General features: G+C 39.7%; 1 protein-coding gene across 10 annotated transcripts in view; it reads right to left on the bottom strand.

The window, feature by feature from the left end:
* Window positions 1–14,867, bottom strand: part of otofa (otoferlin a) — a 60,876-nt gene that overhangs the window by 25,416 nt on the left and 20,593 nt on the right. For all 10 annotated transcript variants that reach the window (XM_020588149.1, XM_020588199.1, XM_020588207.1 and 7 more), the window contains exons 4-8: window positions 9,576–9,675; window positions 7,788–7,987; window positions 1,466–1,539; window positions 990–1,116; window positions 691–745 (exon numbers count right to left, since the gene is read on the bottom strand). In XM_020588149.1, coding sequence (XP_020443805.1) covers window positions 691–745; window positions 990–1,116; window positions 1,466–1,539; window positions 7,788–7,987; window positions 9,576–9,675 — 556 coding nt within the window. The remainder of the gene's footprint in view (window positions 1–690; window positions 746–989; window positions 1,117–1,465; window positions 1,540–7,787; window positions 7,988–9,575; window positions 9,676–14,867) is intronic.

The raw sequence follows: 14,867 nt of genomic DNA, 5'->3' as shown, positions 1-14,867 counted from the left end.
TCTGCCCAGGGTACAGTAATGTAAGATTTAATGGAAAAACTTGATCAAAGTGAAGGGTTTCTACCTCCAAGCAATATCCCTCTGGCTTAACTGTTTTTGGATTGTGAAGAAGAACAGAGTCTGGTGCATCATTTTATTCATAATTTTAATTAAACAGACACAATTATTCTTCTACTTCTTTTCAGTGATGCTGTAGTGAATAAATTAATTGTGATAAAGACAGCAGGCACACAGACTCAAGGATTACACCAAGGTCTTTGAAGCTGTGAGAAGCGCTTGGCTAGTTGTTTCACTTGCTTCCAGTCTTTATGGTAAGTTAAGCTTTTTGCCACCAGGCTCCAGTGACATCAATCTTATGTAACTGTGTATTATCCAAAATATCAAGCTAAGGATACCTCTATCTGGCAATACTCTAAAGAAACAGAATTTGTGCATCAAAGTTAAATTTTAGCTTTTTCCTTTTCTTTATGTGTTATAGAACATAATAACACACATATCAAAAACATACATATACTATAAATGCTCAGATGGTTATGATGTAGCATTACAAAAACAAGCCTCAACAGACACAGACACAAAACACTAACTGATATCACACCCAAACACTGATGCAGCAACCTGCCTACACAGTACAGGTAGAAACGCACACAAGAGTTTCACTTGCCTAGACAAACAACCACACACACACACCTGATAATCCACTGGTCGCCCAGAACTTGGTTCCATCTTGATATCTGGCTTTGACCTGAAGAAAGACCACACAATCAGTGATTTTTCAGCAGTGGGTTGACAGAAGGTGGAATAAGTAAGGATTAATAATGGTAGAGCTGTGCACTTAGCTTCTATTTATTGACCCATCAACAGTCTGACATGCACGTTACTGAAAGAGGCCACGAAGGCATGGCGCTTTAACCTCCTGTGTGCTGATATGCATATTTGAGTCTACCAGGTGTACAATATCTGTGTGCATGTGTGTGTCAGTATGAAACCTCTTATTGGAGACGTTGGTGGTGACAGCAGTGACAGAGGCCAGAGAGATGGTGTCTGCCTCCAGTGTGCCAGCAAGACGCATCGCCTTCCTGTCCAGGTCCTCCATGTCCAGGATTGCTGGCTCATCTAGACAGTTGAAGAGAAGCAAATCAACAAGGTACTAAGTAATTAAGTACTAAGACAAAGGCTGGATATTGTTTTATTGCTTGTCTTCATGTTGGGAAATAAAATTTACAGACAATATATTTTAATAGGTAATAAGTATTAATATGATTTTAAAAAAATTTTATAATTAAAAAAGTAGGATTTCATATGAAATCCTATTTACTATCATCTATTTAGAGACTGTTTTCATCGTGACTCCAGTGATACTACAAGTTCTATAGCCAATTTTTATTGCCTAGTTACTTTTCACCCACCCTGTATATCAGATCATTAATTTAGGGTCAAACAGACTTCATCTTTTGTGTTTTACCTCCTTTCTTGTGATCATCTTTAGAGTTCTTGATCTTGCCAAGCTTCATGGCTGAGAAAACACTCTTCCCGGCTCTGAGGGAGGAGATAAAGAAAGCAGATGAGATGAGGGAGGAGAGGGAACTGATATCATGAAAGTTAACTTGTGTCTGACCCACTACTGATCTGTCCTCAGATCAACATACTCCTTACTTGTCCGATTAATGTAACTCTCAGACAGAGAGTGATTACAATTACATGCAGACCTCGACTTCAGCTGAAAGCCCTGCTGCCTATCCACAGACATGATCAAAATGCAACCCAGTACTATAATGTCCACATCATGGACATCTTTGTACCTCGGCTAGACATTTCATTGCAGACCCTCAATCACAAAACAAGAGTATCCGGTGTCTCCACATTGAAATTATCTGGATCGCATGTCACTGCAACAACAAAGAGCTTGTGATGTCATCAGTGGGGCAACAAATGAGGGGCCTTAATAATTAAAAATGAATATGACCGTCCAATTTGCTGTGGATATGGCTAAATATCAGGAAATTAATGAATAGGAAGGTTTTCGTTTCCTTAAGCATTCAGAGTCGACTGTGTCCGAGTTCAGATTCTGCTTTGATCTTCCCTGTTACTCTAGAGGCAACCTTCAACTCATTTCAGCGAATACAGAAATGAAAAGTATGTCAGCATCACATTTGATAGGTTCATGTTAAAAGTAAAAGCCTGCAGCATGATAAAGAGGAATAACAGTCAAGAGTGAGGACCCGCTAATCAAAGTAAAAGTAAAAAGCTTTTCTAGTTCAATCAAATCAAGGTCATTATGCTCCCCAGATTTCCAGTCTTCATCAGGTCTGTAAAACACAGTTTGACCAGAATATTTTCAGCTGATGGGAAAGTTTATTGTATCAAAGAGCATGTCTGAAAAAGAAATCAGTTAACTGATTGACAAAAAGTTGTTTATTAATCATTTAGGCCATTTAGACATAAGCATAAAAAACTGAATACAGTAACTGAAAAATAACAACAATTTACAATTTTACAACAAGGTACCAAAAGATACACACACATAATGTGCACACTATGTAAAAAGTTTTTTCATACATACCACATAAAAGACACAACTGGTCCTACTGGACTCCACAGAGAGGTTGGAACTCTGCCCTTCTTTCAATCTTAAACTATATTTCCATATTCTCCACCAAGTCAAGCTAGTACAGACCAACCAGGCAGAGCTGCCAGACAGAGTGGGTGATGAAGTAATGAGGTGGAGCGAGAGGACGGGAGGTGGAGGTGCATGGAAATGCAAACAGAGGAAGAAGAGGAGAAGGATGGAGGGGTGGGGCTCTACACACCACCAAAAAAAGACAAGAGTCCAAGCAAATCCAGATGGCATTCAAAGTTCAAAACAAACTGACAAACTTCTTATAATATTGGACTGTGATATTTCTCTTCATTCCAATGGCAACTGTGGTGGGAGCTGATTTACAGAGCATTCAACAAGTCCTCTTGATGATCAATTATAAAATAGGGTGTTAACCAGTCCTTCTCAAAGGGGCCTTTATCGGTTAGTGTACAGAAGACATAGGAGGACGACATGCATCCAGCTAATAGGCTTTTCTGGTGATAAAGAACTTTACAGTAGAGAGAACAGTTATGATTTACACAACCCCAAGAGACAGGACAGGAGAACGCACATACAGTCATTTAAGTTACTTGAACAAATGGCCAATGCTGTCGTTTTTTTGGTGAGGAGACGCTGTCACAGCTGTAGGCCTTTACTAGGTAAAGATTAAGTTCCAGTCTAAAGAAGAAAGTCATTAGAAATTTAAAGGAAATTAAAGCTATCAAACATTATACTTTAGTTCTCTTTCACTCAGTTCACACTTTTCCTTTTGTTTGCTGGACTGAGTTAAGAATGAAGACAAGGAAAGGAAAAGGAAAAGGAAGCCAAAGGAGTGACATTAGAGACAAATGCTTCCAGCGGGAGGTCACGTCCGAGTTTAAAGCGAGACAACTCCTGAAAGTTTTCACTTCTTTTAACAAGCCATCCCTCTATGCAAATTTAATGATGAAATGTAACCTTTCAAAGAAAGTTCACAAGCGCGGGTTTCCAATTAGTGTAATGGAAACATGCAAATTCACACTGTACCCTAAAGTTTTCTAGGTACAACTCACAAAATGTCAAACTTTAAAAGATTTAACTTGTTGAGAAATGGAAGCTCAGAAATTCAAGAGGGTTATTTTCTCTTACTTTCTTTGCATTTTATCTTAAAAAACAAACAAATACAAATACATCAGTGACTATTTGCTTTTGAACAGTAACATCGACACTCTGCACATTAACCAAACACAAAAAAGCTCATTCGAACTTTGTAGATAAGGAAGTCAGCTAGTCTAACCAAAGCAGAGCTATTCCCAAGGTTCTTCACCACTACCTGGCAGCTTGATTTCCATCTTCTCCATAAAACAGGGGTCTCAAACTGTGCATAAAGGACTTTCTTCACAATTATGAATTCATCTTCAACATGCCTATATATACATACTGTATATTTATACAGAGTATGTGTGAGTAGTGTGTGAGAGAGAGAAGAAATATTTATTCTGGATGATTTGCTCAATCGATATAATTATATTAATCTAAATAATATCATCTTTATAATAATTAGAATCTCACACAGTATGTGTCGCCAAAGCAGAGATGTCTTCTTCATTTGCTTGCATGGTCTTCATTCCGTTACACTTTCTCAGCCGCTGTACAAAACTCCCACATGGACGAAAGTAAACGAATAAAGGGACAATATAAAATAGCCCGGCAGTGATCAATAATTCATTGACATATTCTGTACAGGCTCTGCTGAATGAAATGCTCTACACACAGCTGCTCTCTCTCTTTCTCCCTCTCACACACACACACAACTTGGATGCTCATATTTCTGAGCTTCCAGGATCCCCTGGACTGAAGCCAGACAAAGATTGGCTCTACATGAAAACACAGCTGGGGAATGAAAACTCTCACTAACCCAGGACTCTGTCTGAAACCTTATTGAACGCTTTGCAGTTGTCTCCTGCTCTCTCTCTCTCTCTCTCAATACCTGAACTCTTTCTTTGGTAGATTTCTTCTTCTTCTGCTCTGGGTATTAAATAATGTTTTTCCAACACCCTGTTAAGGATAATAACAGAACTAACATGAGCGTGATGGAGATGTCAGACACGCAGTCCTGAAACGAGGTGTCATCAGGCAACACAAAGAAAAACACCTTTGTGTTTGTACAGGGCCTTTAACAACTTAAACAAGAAGAAACAATATCTACTATATTTTAGATTAATATATCTAGACTGAATATGAATGTTTCCCTATTGGAATATTTACTGTTATGAATGTTTCCACAGGGAGTCAGTGCTGCAGTGAGCAGCCCACTGAGAATAAGACAAGTGAGATGAAAGTCTACAGGACACCTGGAGCATACTGCTATGTGATGATAGGTCACAGACGTGTGAAGCCAAAGTTGTCTTTGAAGAGACGGCAGTTCACACTGACAAACAAATGAATGACACACTTCAAAAAAATCATAATACATAAATCAACACTACATTATCCTTTCAACAGAAGCTTTGCTGAGGCTGAACTGTCTCCTTTGACAGCAGATCGGATGTTATGCAAATGAATCATGCACATTTAAGTGGTTAGAATAAACACAATGACTATTTACTGCAATATGTTTCAGTGGTGCAAAAGAGATTACATTTTTTAATGCAAATATCCAGTTTTGTTAGCTGTGCAGCAGTGTGAACCTAGGGTCATACCCCAGTGTGGATTCCCATTTCATCTCATTGTTACCGTTTGATGTCCAAAGATCAAATAACAACCTTAAATCTATTCTTCTTTACATTTACTATTTGTAAAACCACGCAAGAGTTGACTAATTTATTAGAAACAATGAAAGCCCCGAGAAGACAGCTCATTGTGGTGTTACAGTACAAAATGTTTTATGGGTGCTGCCATGAAGACCTGAAGACAATGTGGAGTGAGGTAGAGGAGAGGTGGTTGTGTGTGGGGGTGGGTTGGGGGTAGGGGGTCAACTTGAATGCAATTTCACTCAGTTAACAGGACGAGGAGGAACCAATATGCCTTAACAAGCCACCTACGCTCTACTGCAGTGATACTGTAGGGATATAATGAAAGCTGATGGCCAGTGAAAACTGCAGAACACAAACACTTTTGTAAGGAGCACACATGACCTTTAGGCTGCAGCAGTGCATGGAGCTGATGCATGGTGCTGCACATCATATAGAACAATTATGATGCCCAAGATGGGAATACTTTATAAAAAAAACATTATGTTTGCATGTCAAATTAAACTCCTGTTAGTTCATATTCTCAGAAACACTAGTGGCAGCTGATGATAAATGCCTGGGAGGGACACATAACCGTCCAAAATATTATGGTGACACAAAGCCACACACCAAAAACAGGTGAAAACAGATGGATGGGAATCTAACTGGAAGCTGTAGAGGATAACTGCATTTCATTACCAGAATATCGACAATTAACACTGGTCATAGAGCATCAGATTTGATGACACAATGAAATATCTTTAGAAACTTCCATTCAGGGGACCTCTCAACCAGAGACACACCAAGCACCTGGTAATTCAGGATATAAAAGCTTTCAATGTTGAATGATGAGTGGCAAGGCTATTCAAAATCTTTCAGTCCAATCAGTTTGGCCAATAGTATGTTAGATGGACTAGTTGGCTGGGCTGAAAGCTATCAGTATGTTCTCAGCAACTCATTTACTTTCTCCCCCAAGATAAAAGCCCCACAGCAGTCTGACCGACAGCTCTGTGCTACTGCTACATGACAGATGCTCTCATTAAACAGCAATAAGGACAGAGACTTATTTGACTGAAAATGGTGAATATATGTATATTTTGTGCTAAAAATATACCATAATTAATAATCTGACATTCCTGTACTCTAGTCTACGCTATACAGTAGGTTCACGCTGAATGAATTTGGTGATTATGTTCAACTGAATTTTATTGAACCTTTTATATTATAGTATTTCTCCACAGCAGAACTTTCTTTGTCGACCAAATCCAAATACTGTATCTGTTATATAACACCCATAGGATGCTAGAAAACTTAAATTAGTCAACTTTTCTTGTTTCCCTTAGGCTGCTTTAACTTTTTTATTGGCAGGCTGAACTGTTTTTAATACTGCGCTGTAAGACAGTGCAACTCACAGTTTGTGTTCAGTGTAAACAAACAAAAAGATGTAATTGACACCATTCAACCACACACACACACATTCAACATTCAGTTGTAATGATGGATTTAGGGGGTCTAGCTATGCAGATAGTCTCAGTGGATATCATACCACCCACAGATTATTTCACATAATATTCAGCAAAAAAAAACCAACAAAACAAAATAAAACAAAAAAACCACACAAACCACAGAGGAAGTAACCCGTTAGAAGCAGCAAAAAGCACCTTGTAGGACAGATGGTCTTAGAGTTTATCATTCTAAATCTTTATAATCTTGTGCAGCCAGGCATAACTTCTCTGTTCATAGAAACTCCCATATGCACTCTATTCGGTATAAACAGGCCACACAAGTCTGCTTCATTTAAGCTGACAGAGTTTGAGCGAAAAGCAAGATTTTCATCCACACAATGCAAAAATAAAAAAATACTGACTGCACTTTTTTAAACATTAGTCATGAAACTGACAGCAACGATGTTTTTAGCAACTAGGCTCAGACACATTTCCATGTCTCTATACTCAAGTTAAGCAGAACTGTAATGCATCAAATGCAAATCTTTATGAGATAATAATGTGAACAGACAGGTTTTTTTAATCTAATGTTGGCTGTTTTCATTAAACCTTTGCACAAACATTGACCACGACTGTATCTTTATCATACAGTTAAATGTTTACAATATGTTGTGTGCTTCTCACTGTGGTCACATCTGTATAGCTGACGTCAGATGACAAATTTGTAAGAAAATATCTGCTCTTAAATGTGCTTTTTTAAAGCATTACATTATTAAACTCCTAGCATGTTATTTGGTGTGTCAGCTCACTGTCAACAGGATTCCTGTGCACCACCCTCTGTAATAATGACAGATGCTACATCAGATGGACGGCATGAGGCCTCAGTGTGCAAATGCTGGATCCATCTGTTAAACTCAACCCATTCATTTTCTCACCCATTTGTGTCTCAGTAGTGCTGTTACTGTTAATGATCTCTTAACAGCAACATATTTTGTTTGCTAATGTGGAGAGTCATAATCTAGCTGTCATGGGGATGTATGTTTCACTCACTTTCGGAAGGTTGGTATGGATCCTTGCAAGGCTCGTCCAGCAGACATGCCTGACCCGCGACTTTGTCCAGATAACAAGCTGTCTGTTTCAAAGGCAAACATCCCATCACGGTCATCAGGAACACCCAGGAGCTCCCCGTCGCTCCACACCCCCATAGTTTCATCCATTGGCTGGTATCTGATCTCTAAGGTAACGCTGGTCTGAAAAATAAATATAATGTTGATGAAAATGCATTTATATTATATTCAAAGCATCTGGAGGAAACCTCATTTTATCTTGATGCTTAAACATTTATTTTTAATAACAATAGCAAACAAAAATGTATCATACTGATTTTGGTTAGTACAGGCAACAAACTTTAGCAGGACCAGAAATCTTCTTCCTGGTATTTGCTGGAATAATTCAGACTGACAGCATCTGTCTAATGCAGGCCAGAGACATGGTGGCTCTGCTGACTTCTGGGGAATGTGTTTGAACAAACATTAGCCTCCTGACAATGACCTGAATTTTGTTATCGTGTGGCCAATTTATTCTCCTGACAAAGACAGATGAGGAGAAAATATAACCCACGGTTAACTTAGTCCTTCGCTCCTACAACTCTCTCTTTGTTTCTGTCTGGTCATGACATCTTTGCAAGGCAATCACTGTAGTCCACAAGGAGTTCGATTTGTTACTATAGCAACCACACCAATGTAGAGTTCTAAGAAAAAGAGCTGCTCTCGTGTTACAATAGGTTTAGTTTTACCCATTTCTTACTATGGGGATGTACAGTTGTGTGCACGCTGATGTGTGTTCATGAGAAGCCGCTTGCACATATGTTGGTGTATGTGTGTGCATGTGTGTTTAAGCCCTAAAGCACTGCCATGCTGTGTGCTATCATCTCAGAAACTGCACATCAGCACTCCCAGCTCCACTAACACAGTTCTACACCCTGGGGTGCTTTAAAACCTCATCTGGTTAAGTTCTCCCTCACACATCCTATTGTTCTACCCTCGATTTCCCATATACATCCACTCTCTCATTATGTATTAACAGGCAAAATCCTCCTCACACTCATCTTCACCACTGAGCTGTTCTCAGTTTAGCAATTCCAAACACAATTTCCATTCAGCAGAGAATATCAGGATTAATGTTAATGGAAATAATCCTGTTGTGTTCATGTTGCTAAAAGATTGTTGTTGTAGTTCGATGAAGTCGTATTGTCGATGTGCACATTTTAAATGGCTATGCCTTCATAGGCCAGATGATAGCTGTTCCTTCTCCTGTTGCCACCACTGCAGGTGGAAGCTTGATTTAATTTTCCTGTCTTTGCTTGTGAATGCGTTTTGCTGACAAATAAGGTTCATTTTAACTGTTGCATTGTAAGGTACAGTATGTCATCTTATTTTATAACAAATACCAGTTTGATCTAAGCTTTTCTCCTTTAACCTTTTTTTTGAAAGTAGGGTAAAGTTAAAATAAATCCTCTTATTCTACTGATATCACTTTCTCCCAAGTTCCTCACCAAAGCTATATGATGTTTAGACTGAATGGAACATTCAGTGCTCAGGCTGGAAATGATGACAGAGCACTTACTGTAGAGTGAACTGAAACGCTTCAGGTTATAAAACAAAAACAAGGAGTTAAAAAACAACGTAAAGGTTTGCACTGACTATATTGATTAACTGAACAAGCAAATGAACAAGCCTGGAAATGTTGTGAAATCTCATCACTGAGCGATGAGTTATGAACCTTCTCACTTTGTAGCCCCTGTAGAGTGCTGACACTCCAGTGTGACAGCAGTGTTACCTTTATCGACGTGTTGTTGTCATCGATGAGTGTGTCGGTCAGCTCTAGGTGTCCCTCTTCAGCCACCTTCTGAAGAACCATACAGAATGTCCCCACCAACCTGCAGGAGAACACCAATGGAGAGCCAAAATCATGAATTACATCATTATAGGGAATTAGGTGTTCTTGACATTTGTTCCTCACTTGTTTACCTCTGTGTAAATCCAAAGTTGTTTTTAGCCACCGTCACAGTCATTGATGGATATCTGCTGTGACATACTGAGAGAGTGTCCTACTGCCTTTGTCATCAACCCATTATAATCTGTCACATCTCAGAGCCATTTAAATGAAGAAGACAGCAACTCATGTACACACACATCAATAACTTATCATTTTCATCTAGCTTCTCCTCTGGGCCACACAACTGTGAGAAGTGCACATTTATTGCAAAGAAATCAATTCCCACACTGAGTGGGAATTGATTTCTGTGGCTATTTATTAATGTGGAACTGATGTGAAGAATCCAAGTTTCTGTGTAAGAGTAAATGTATTAGTTTTCATGTGGCAAAGGCAATGATTATCAATTTCAGTAAATATGTAACTTCTGTATTTGCATAAACATAAATACTTTCTTAAAGCTTTTACCATTTCCTGAATTTCACAATAATATACTCTTTGCACAATGCGCAAAGGAAGAGTAATAAAATGGAGGCACTGTTCATTAAATCCAGTGCTTTTCTATAATCTTTCCTTAATAAACAACACCTGAGGAAGCACATAAGAACCGGACTCACTGATTGTTGTCATTACATACAGTATACTGTATCAGTAGACATAAGGTTCATGTCTGTGCTGTCCAAAGGCCCTTCATAGGACATATCAGTGAGAGGAAACCCAGTACAGATGCCATTCACCTAAGCAATTAGAGCTGGTGAATAATTTAAAGAGTCTCCCCACAAACAGTGTGCTGTTTGCAGAGCAATCAGTCGTACACAAAAAAACACGCAGTGCAACCCACAATGGGCCACAGTCAAATGTCTTTTCTATTTACACACACACACCTCAGTCACATTTGGACTGCAAATACAGCTGTGCTTTAAATTCAATACGTATTCAAATTAAGCATGAGAATCAGTGGAAAAAGCAGACACACAATCACTTTGGCCACGTACCACAAAGCAAAATTAGTGGCTCAGCTCAGGTCGTCTGGTATCACAAAGCTGACTCGCTCTTAATTAGGCTACATCACCATGGTAACTTATGCTGCACAGCTAACTTGATCTGGAGCAGGTCGACTTCAGAGGAATGGATTCAAACCTGTCCACTGACCAATCAGGATCACTGGAAAACCTGAATGATCATTCCCACTGGATCACGACAGGGGCAGAGTCTACATTAATGCGATAAGTAGGCTATTAAATAGACAGTCCTATCGAGTCATATCGTAGTGCTGTTTCAGGCTTTCCATGGATCACTCTGGTTTAAAGCAGAGTTTCTAATAAGCCGAGGGAGTCTACAGCCGCCATGATGATCAACACCGTGTTCTAAACACACAAAGGTTATTTGATTCCCGACTGAATCGATGTATATACCGGCTCCATCTCTGCAGCTCAGAATAACATGAGGAGACTCTTTGATGATGGTCTTTTATTAGAAAAATAATCAAAACACTTAAATATTTCCTATGGTTATAACTGAACATATGACTGCAGGTGTAATTCCTCTCCACTGTCCTCTCCTCCTCTTTCTGGCAGCAGAAACTGTTTCTTCATCATCAGACAAAGAGGAAAAATAATCATTGACTAAGAATGCTTCTTATTAACATCTCCACCTGTTTCACATGAACGCAGACATAACAGACATAGTTGATAACTGTCTTTGTGGTACCAGTTATCCAGGCCGACTGATGTTAGGCTCAGTGAAGCCAGAAAACCTCAAGAGAGCCAGACTCGCTTTGTGGTACAGGCCTCAGGCTGGCTATGAGTCCACAGGGAGACATAATATTACAAAACAAGAGTACTACTACTACTTAGCAAACACACACACACACACACACACACACACACACACACACACACAAAACAGGTCCACAGAAACGAACAATCAAACGAGAATGAGTGCAGTAGAAACAAACACGCACATTGCACACAATCACACCTGCACCTCAGCATGAAAAACCAACAAATACTGATTAAATTCATAACCAAAGAATAACAACACGACTTCTTATCAGGAAGAAGTGCATTGTGTATCGCCTGCATTTACAGTATTCTTCCTCTCTCCCTGGATTAATCTCTTTCTCTCTCCACTTATACCTTTTCTTTCCTTTGGAGTCAGTGGTGATGAATTCAACCTACACTAGAAAGTGAGGCAACATTTGTCAGCAGAGCTTCAAAACTTAATAATGAGGTAAATTCAGACTTCCAGAAATTGACTTCACCTTAAATCACAGTTATTTCAAAAAAAAAAAAATGTCCTTCCCCTCAGGATATAAAGTAAATGCTTTGCCTGCAAAGCTGCATATCTGCAGCTCCACACACAAATTTACAGTCTTGATGTGCCTCAAAAGAAAGTCTGCAAGGCTATTGATGGTTCTGTTCTGTAAACCTTTTGCTAAAAAAGACAAATAGAAACTTTTGCACTGAAAACACTAACCCATGGCAGTGTACCCCACTTTTTCAATATCCAGACAGTGGTGATCAATATCTCCTTTGCAAATGGTCTGTCATTTCTTTTCAGCCATTGTAATGTGTGGACAAGTGCTGAATAATTGAACTCAGCCTGACCTATCATGTTCTGGCTCACTTTTTAACACTTCAAAAGGTGGCATCTATTATTGATTTAGTTCAATTTACTTTCATTGACTCCATAACTGAGAGCTCCCTTCCCTTTCCATTTGCATTGTTTTTCTTTGTGAGCCTTAAGTTTCTTTTGTAAATTTAGGTGTGACGATGTCAAAATCCCTGGCTCAGTTGAGCAGAGCCCCACCAGAGACATTTGAAGACATAAAAATACAGTGCGACAACACAATGTTATATTACACTGCCTTATGCTGGTTTACAGTTTACTTGCCCCTTGCATGGGGATATGTACATACACACTGAGAGCCAATGTACCAGAGTCAAATTCCTTGTGTGTCCAACACACTTGGTCAATTAAGCTGATTCTGATTCTGTGCAAAAAGTCTTCCACACAAACTGAAGTTAGTCAGTTAGATGACATAGCTCTTGCCTCCAGTACTACTGAAAGGAACCTTGGAGTCATCTTTGACCAGGATATGTCCTTTAAATCACACATAAACCAAGTCTCTAGATCTGCCTTCTTTCACCTGCGCAATATTGCGAAAATCAGGAGCATCCTGTCTCAAAGTGATGCTGAAAAACTGGTCCATGCATCTGTTACTTCCAGGCTGGACTACTGTAACTCTTTACTATCAGGATGTCCCAGTAGTTCCCTAAAAAAGCCTCCAGTTAATCCAAAATGCTGCAGCCAGAGTACTGACAGGAACTAGCCAGAGAGATCATATCTCTCCCATATTAGCTTCTCTCCACTTAAGACTTTCCTTTTTGTTATAGTTAGGGCTGGATCAGGTGACCCTGAGCCCTCCCTTAGCTATGCTGCTATAGGCCTAGGCTGCTGGGGGGCCCCATGATGCTCTGAGTTTCTTTCCTCTCCTCTCCTCTCACCTCCTCTCCTCTCTCTCCCTATGCTTCTATATGCCACCATTACACATTACTAACTTTGTGTCTCCTCTCTCCCGTAGTGTGTCCTCTCTCTCTCTCCCTGTACTTTTCTGCAGGTTGTCCTGGCCCTGGAGCTCTACATCTCTGACGAGCAGTCACCAGCCACATCGACCTGATCAGTGTTTGATTGTTTGTTGTCTTGTTGCTTTTCTTCTTTTGTCTCTCCTCTATCCACTCACCCCAACCGGTCGAGGCAGAAGGCCGCCCACCAAGAGCCGGGCTCTGTCGGAGGTTTCTTCCGTTAAAGGGAGTTTTTCCTCCCCACTGTCGCCAAGTGCTTGCTCAAGAGGGATTTGTTGGGTTTTCCCTATGTAATAATATTGATAACAGTAAGATCTAGACCTTACTTTGTAAAGTGTCCTGAGATGACTTTTGATGTGATTTGGTGCTGTACAAATAAAATTTGATTGATTGATTGATTGATTTCAACTGTTCCACATCTCCAGAGAAAAAATGGTTGGACTGAGCACAACCACCACATTTTAGCAACTTGAAAATGTATTCAGCCTCTTCCCCTTTAGGCTGTTTTTGTATAAGCTCTGTGTACTAGCATAATTAGTCTTTACACACACACACAGCTGGAGATCCTGAGGCCACTAAAAATGACACAACAACCCTACATTGAAACAATGGAAGGAGCTGTGTTTGTGGGTTGTGCTGCTTCAGGAACCAAGAAGAGCAGAAATAAGTTTCAGGAATTAAAATGGAACGATGGGTTTGATGGCTTATGAAACAGCAGAGGAGTATAAATTACCTTGAGACAGGATTCTAATACCCAATGTGATGAGTGCTGGGTAAAAAGTAGACATATAGCATTCTTGTTATGTAACGTACCAGAAATATGTGTTTGTATGCATTTGACTGTGGTTGTATCTAGGCTTGAAATGTAGACTTCAGACTTCACAAGCTTGTTACTGATAATAAAAAACATGCAATTAAAAAATATATTTAATAACCCCAATTCCAATTTCAAGGGCACCCTGATATTCCTCCATGGACACCCTGGGAGTCACTGACCTCAGTGAAGACCTTGAATAAACAATCATACAGCTCCTCCTGTTGCAGTGCTTAGTAACTCAGACACAACGTACTCCACAGTGTGCAGAATATAAAAGCATCTCTCTCTGAGCCAAAGGAGAAACAGACAATAGAACACGAGTTATATGCCATCATACGCTGGTACCTTCTCTTTATTTTGTGGTAATGTGATCACATGTGGGGTTGGAGGACGTGACACACTGGCCTTACAGTGTATTGATAACTACAGTCATGAAGCAGATCAGTTACCATGGAAATGATGCAGCCTGTGGGCATATGAAGCAGGTGTAAGAACAACAAGCTATGACGCATGTTGAATTATTTACCTACATAAATATGTGCTGGGTCTAGCCACAGGGGTTTCAAACCAGTGACTTCTGTGCTGGTCCCAAGTCCGGATAAATAGAGAGGGTTGTGTCAGGAAGGGCATCCGGCATAAAAACGTGCCAAATTTAAACATGCGAATTGTCACTGTGACTTCCATACCCGATTGGTTGAGGCCTGGATTAACAATGACCACCACCAGTGCTGT

Source organism: Monopterus albus, unplaced genomic scaffold, assembly GCF_001952655.1.
Source record: "Monopterus albus unplaced genomic scaffold, M_albus_1.0 scaffold9.1, whole genome shotgun sequence".
Classification (NCBI taxonomy): Eukaryota; Metazoa; Chordata; class Actinopteri; order Synbranchiformes; family Synbranchidae; genus Monopterus; species Monopterus albus.
Note: the sequence above shows the minus strand (reverse complement) of the source record. Positions and strands in the feature narration are given on the sequence as shown.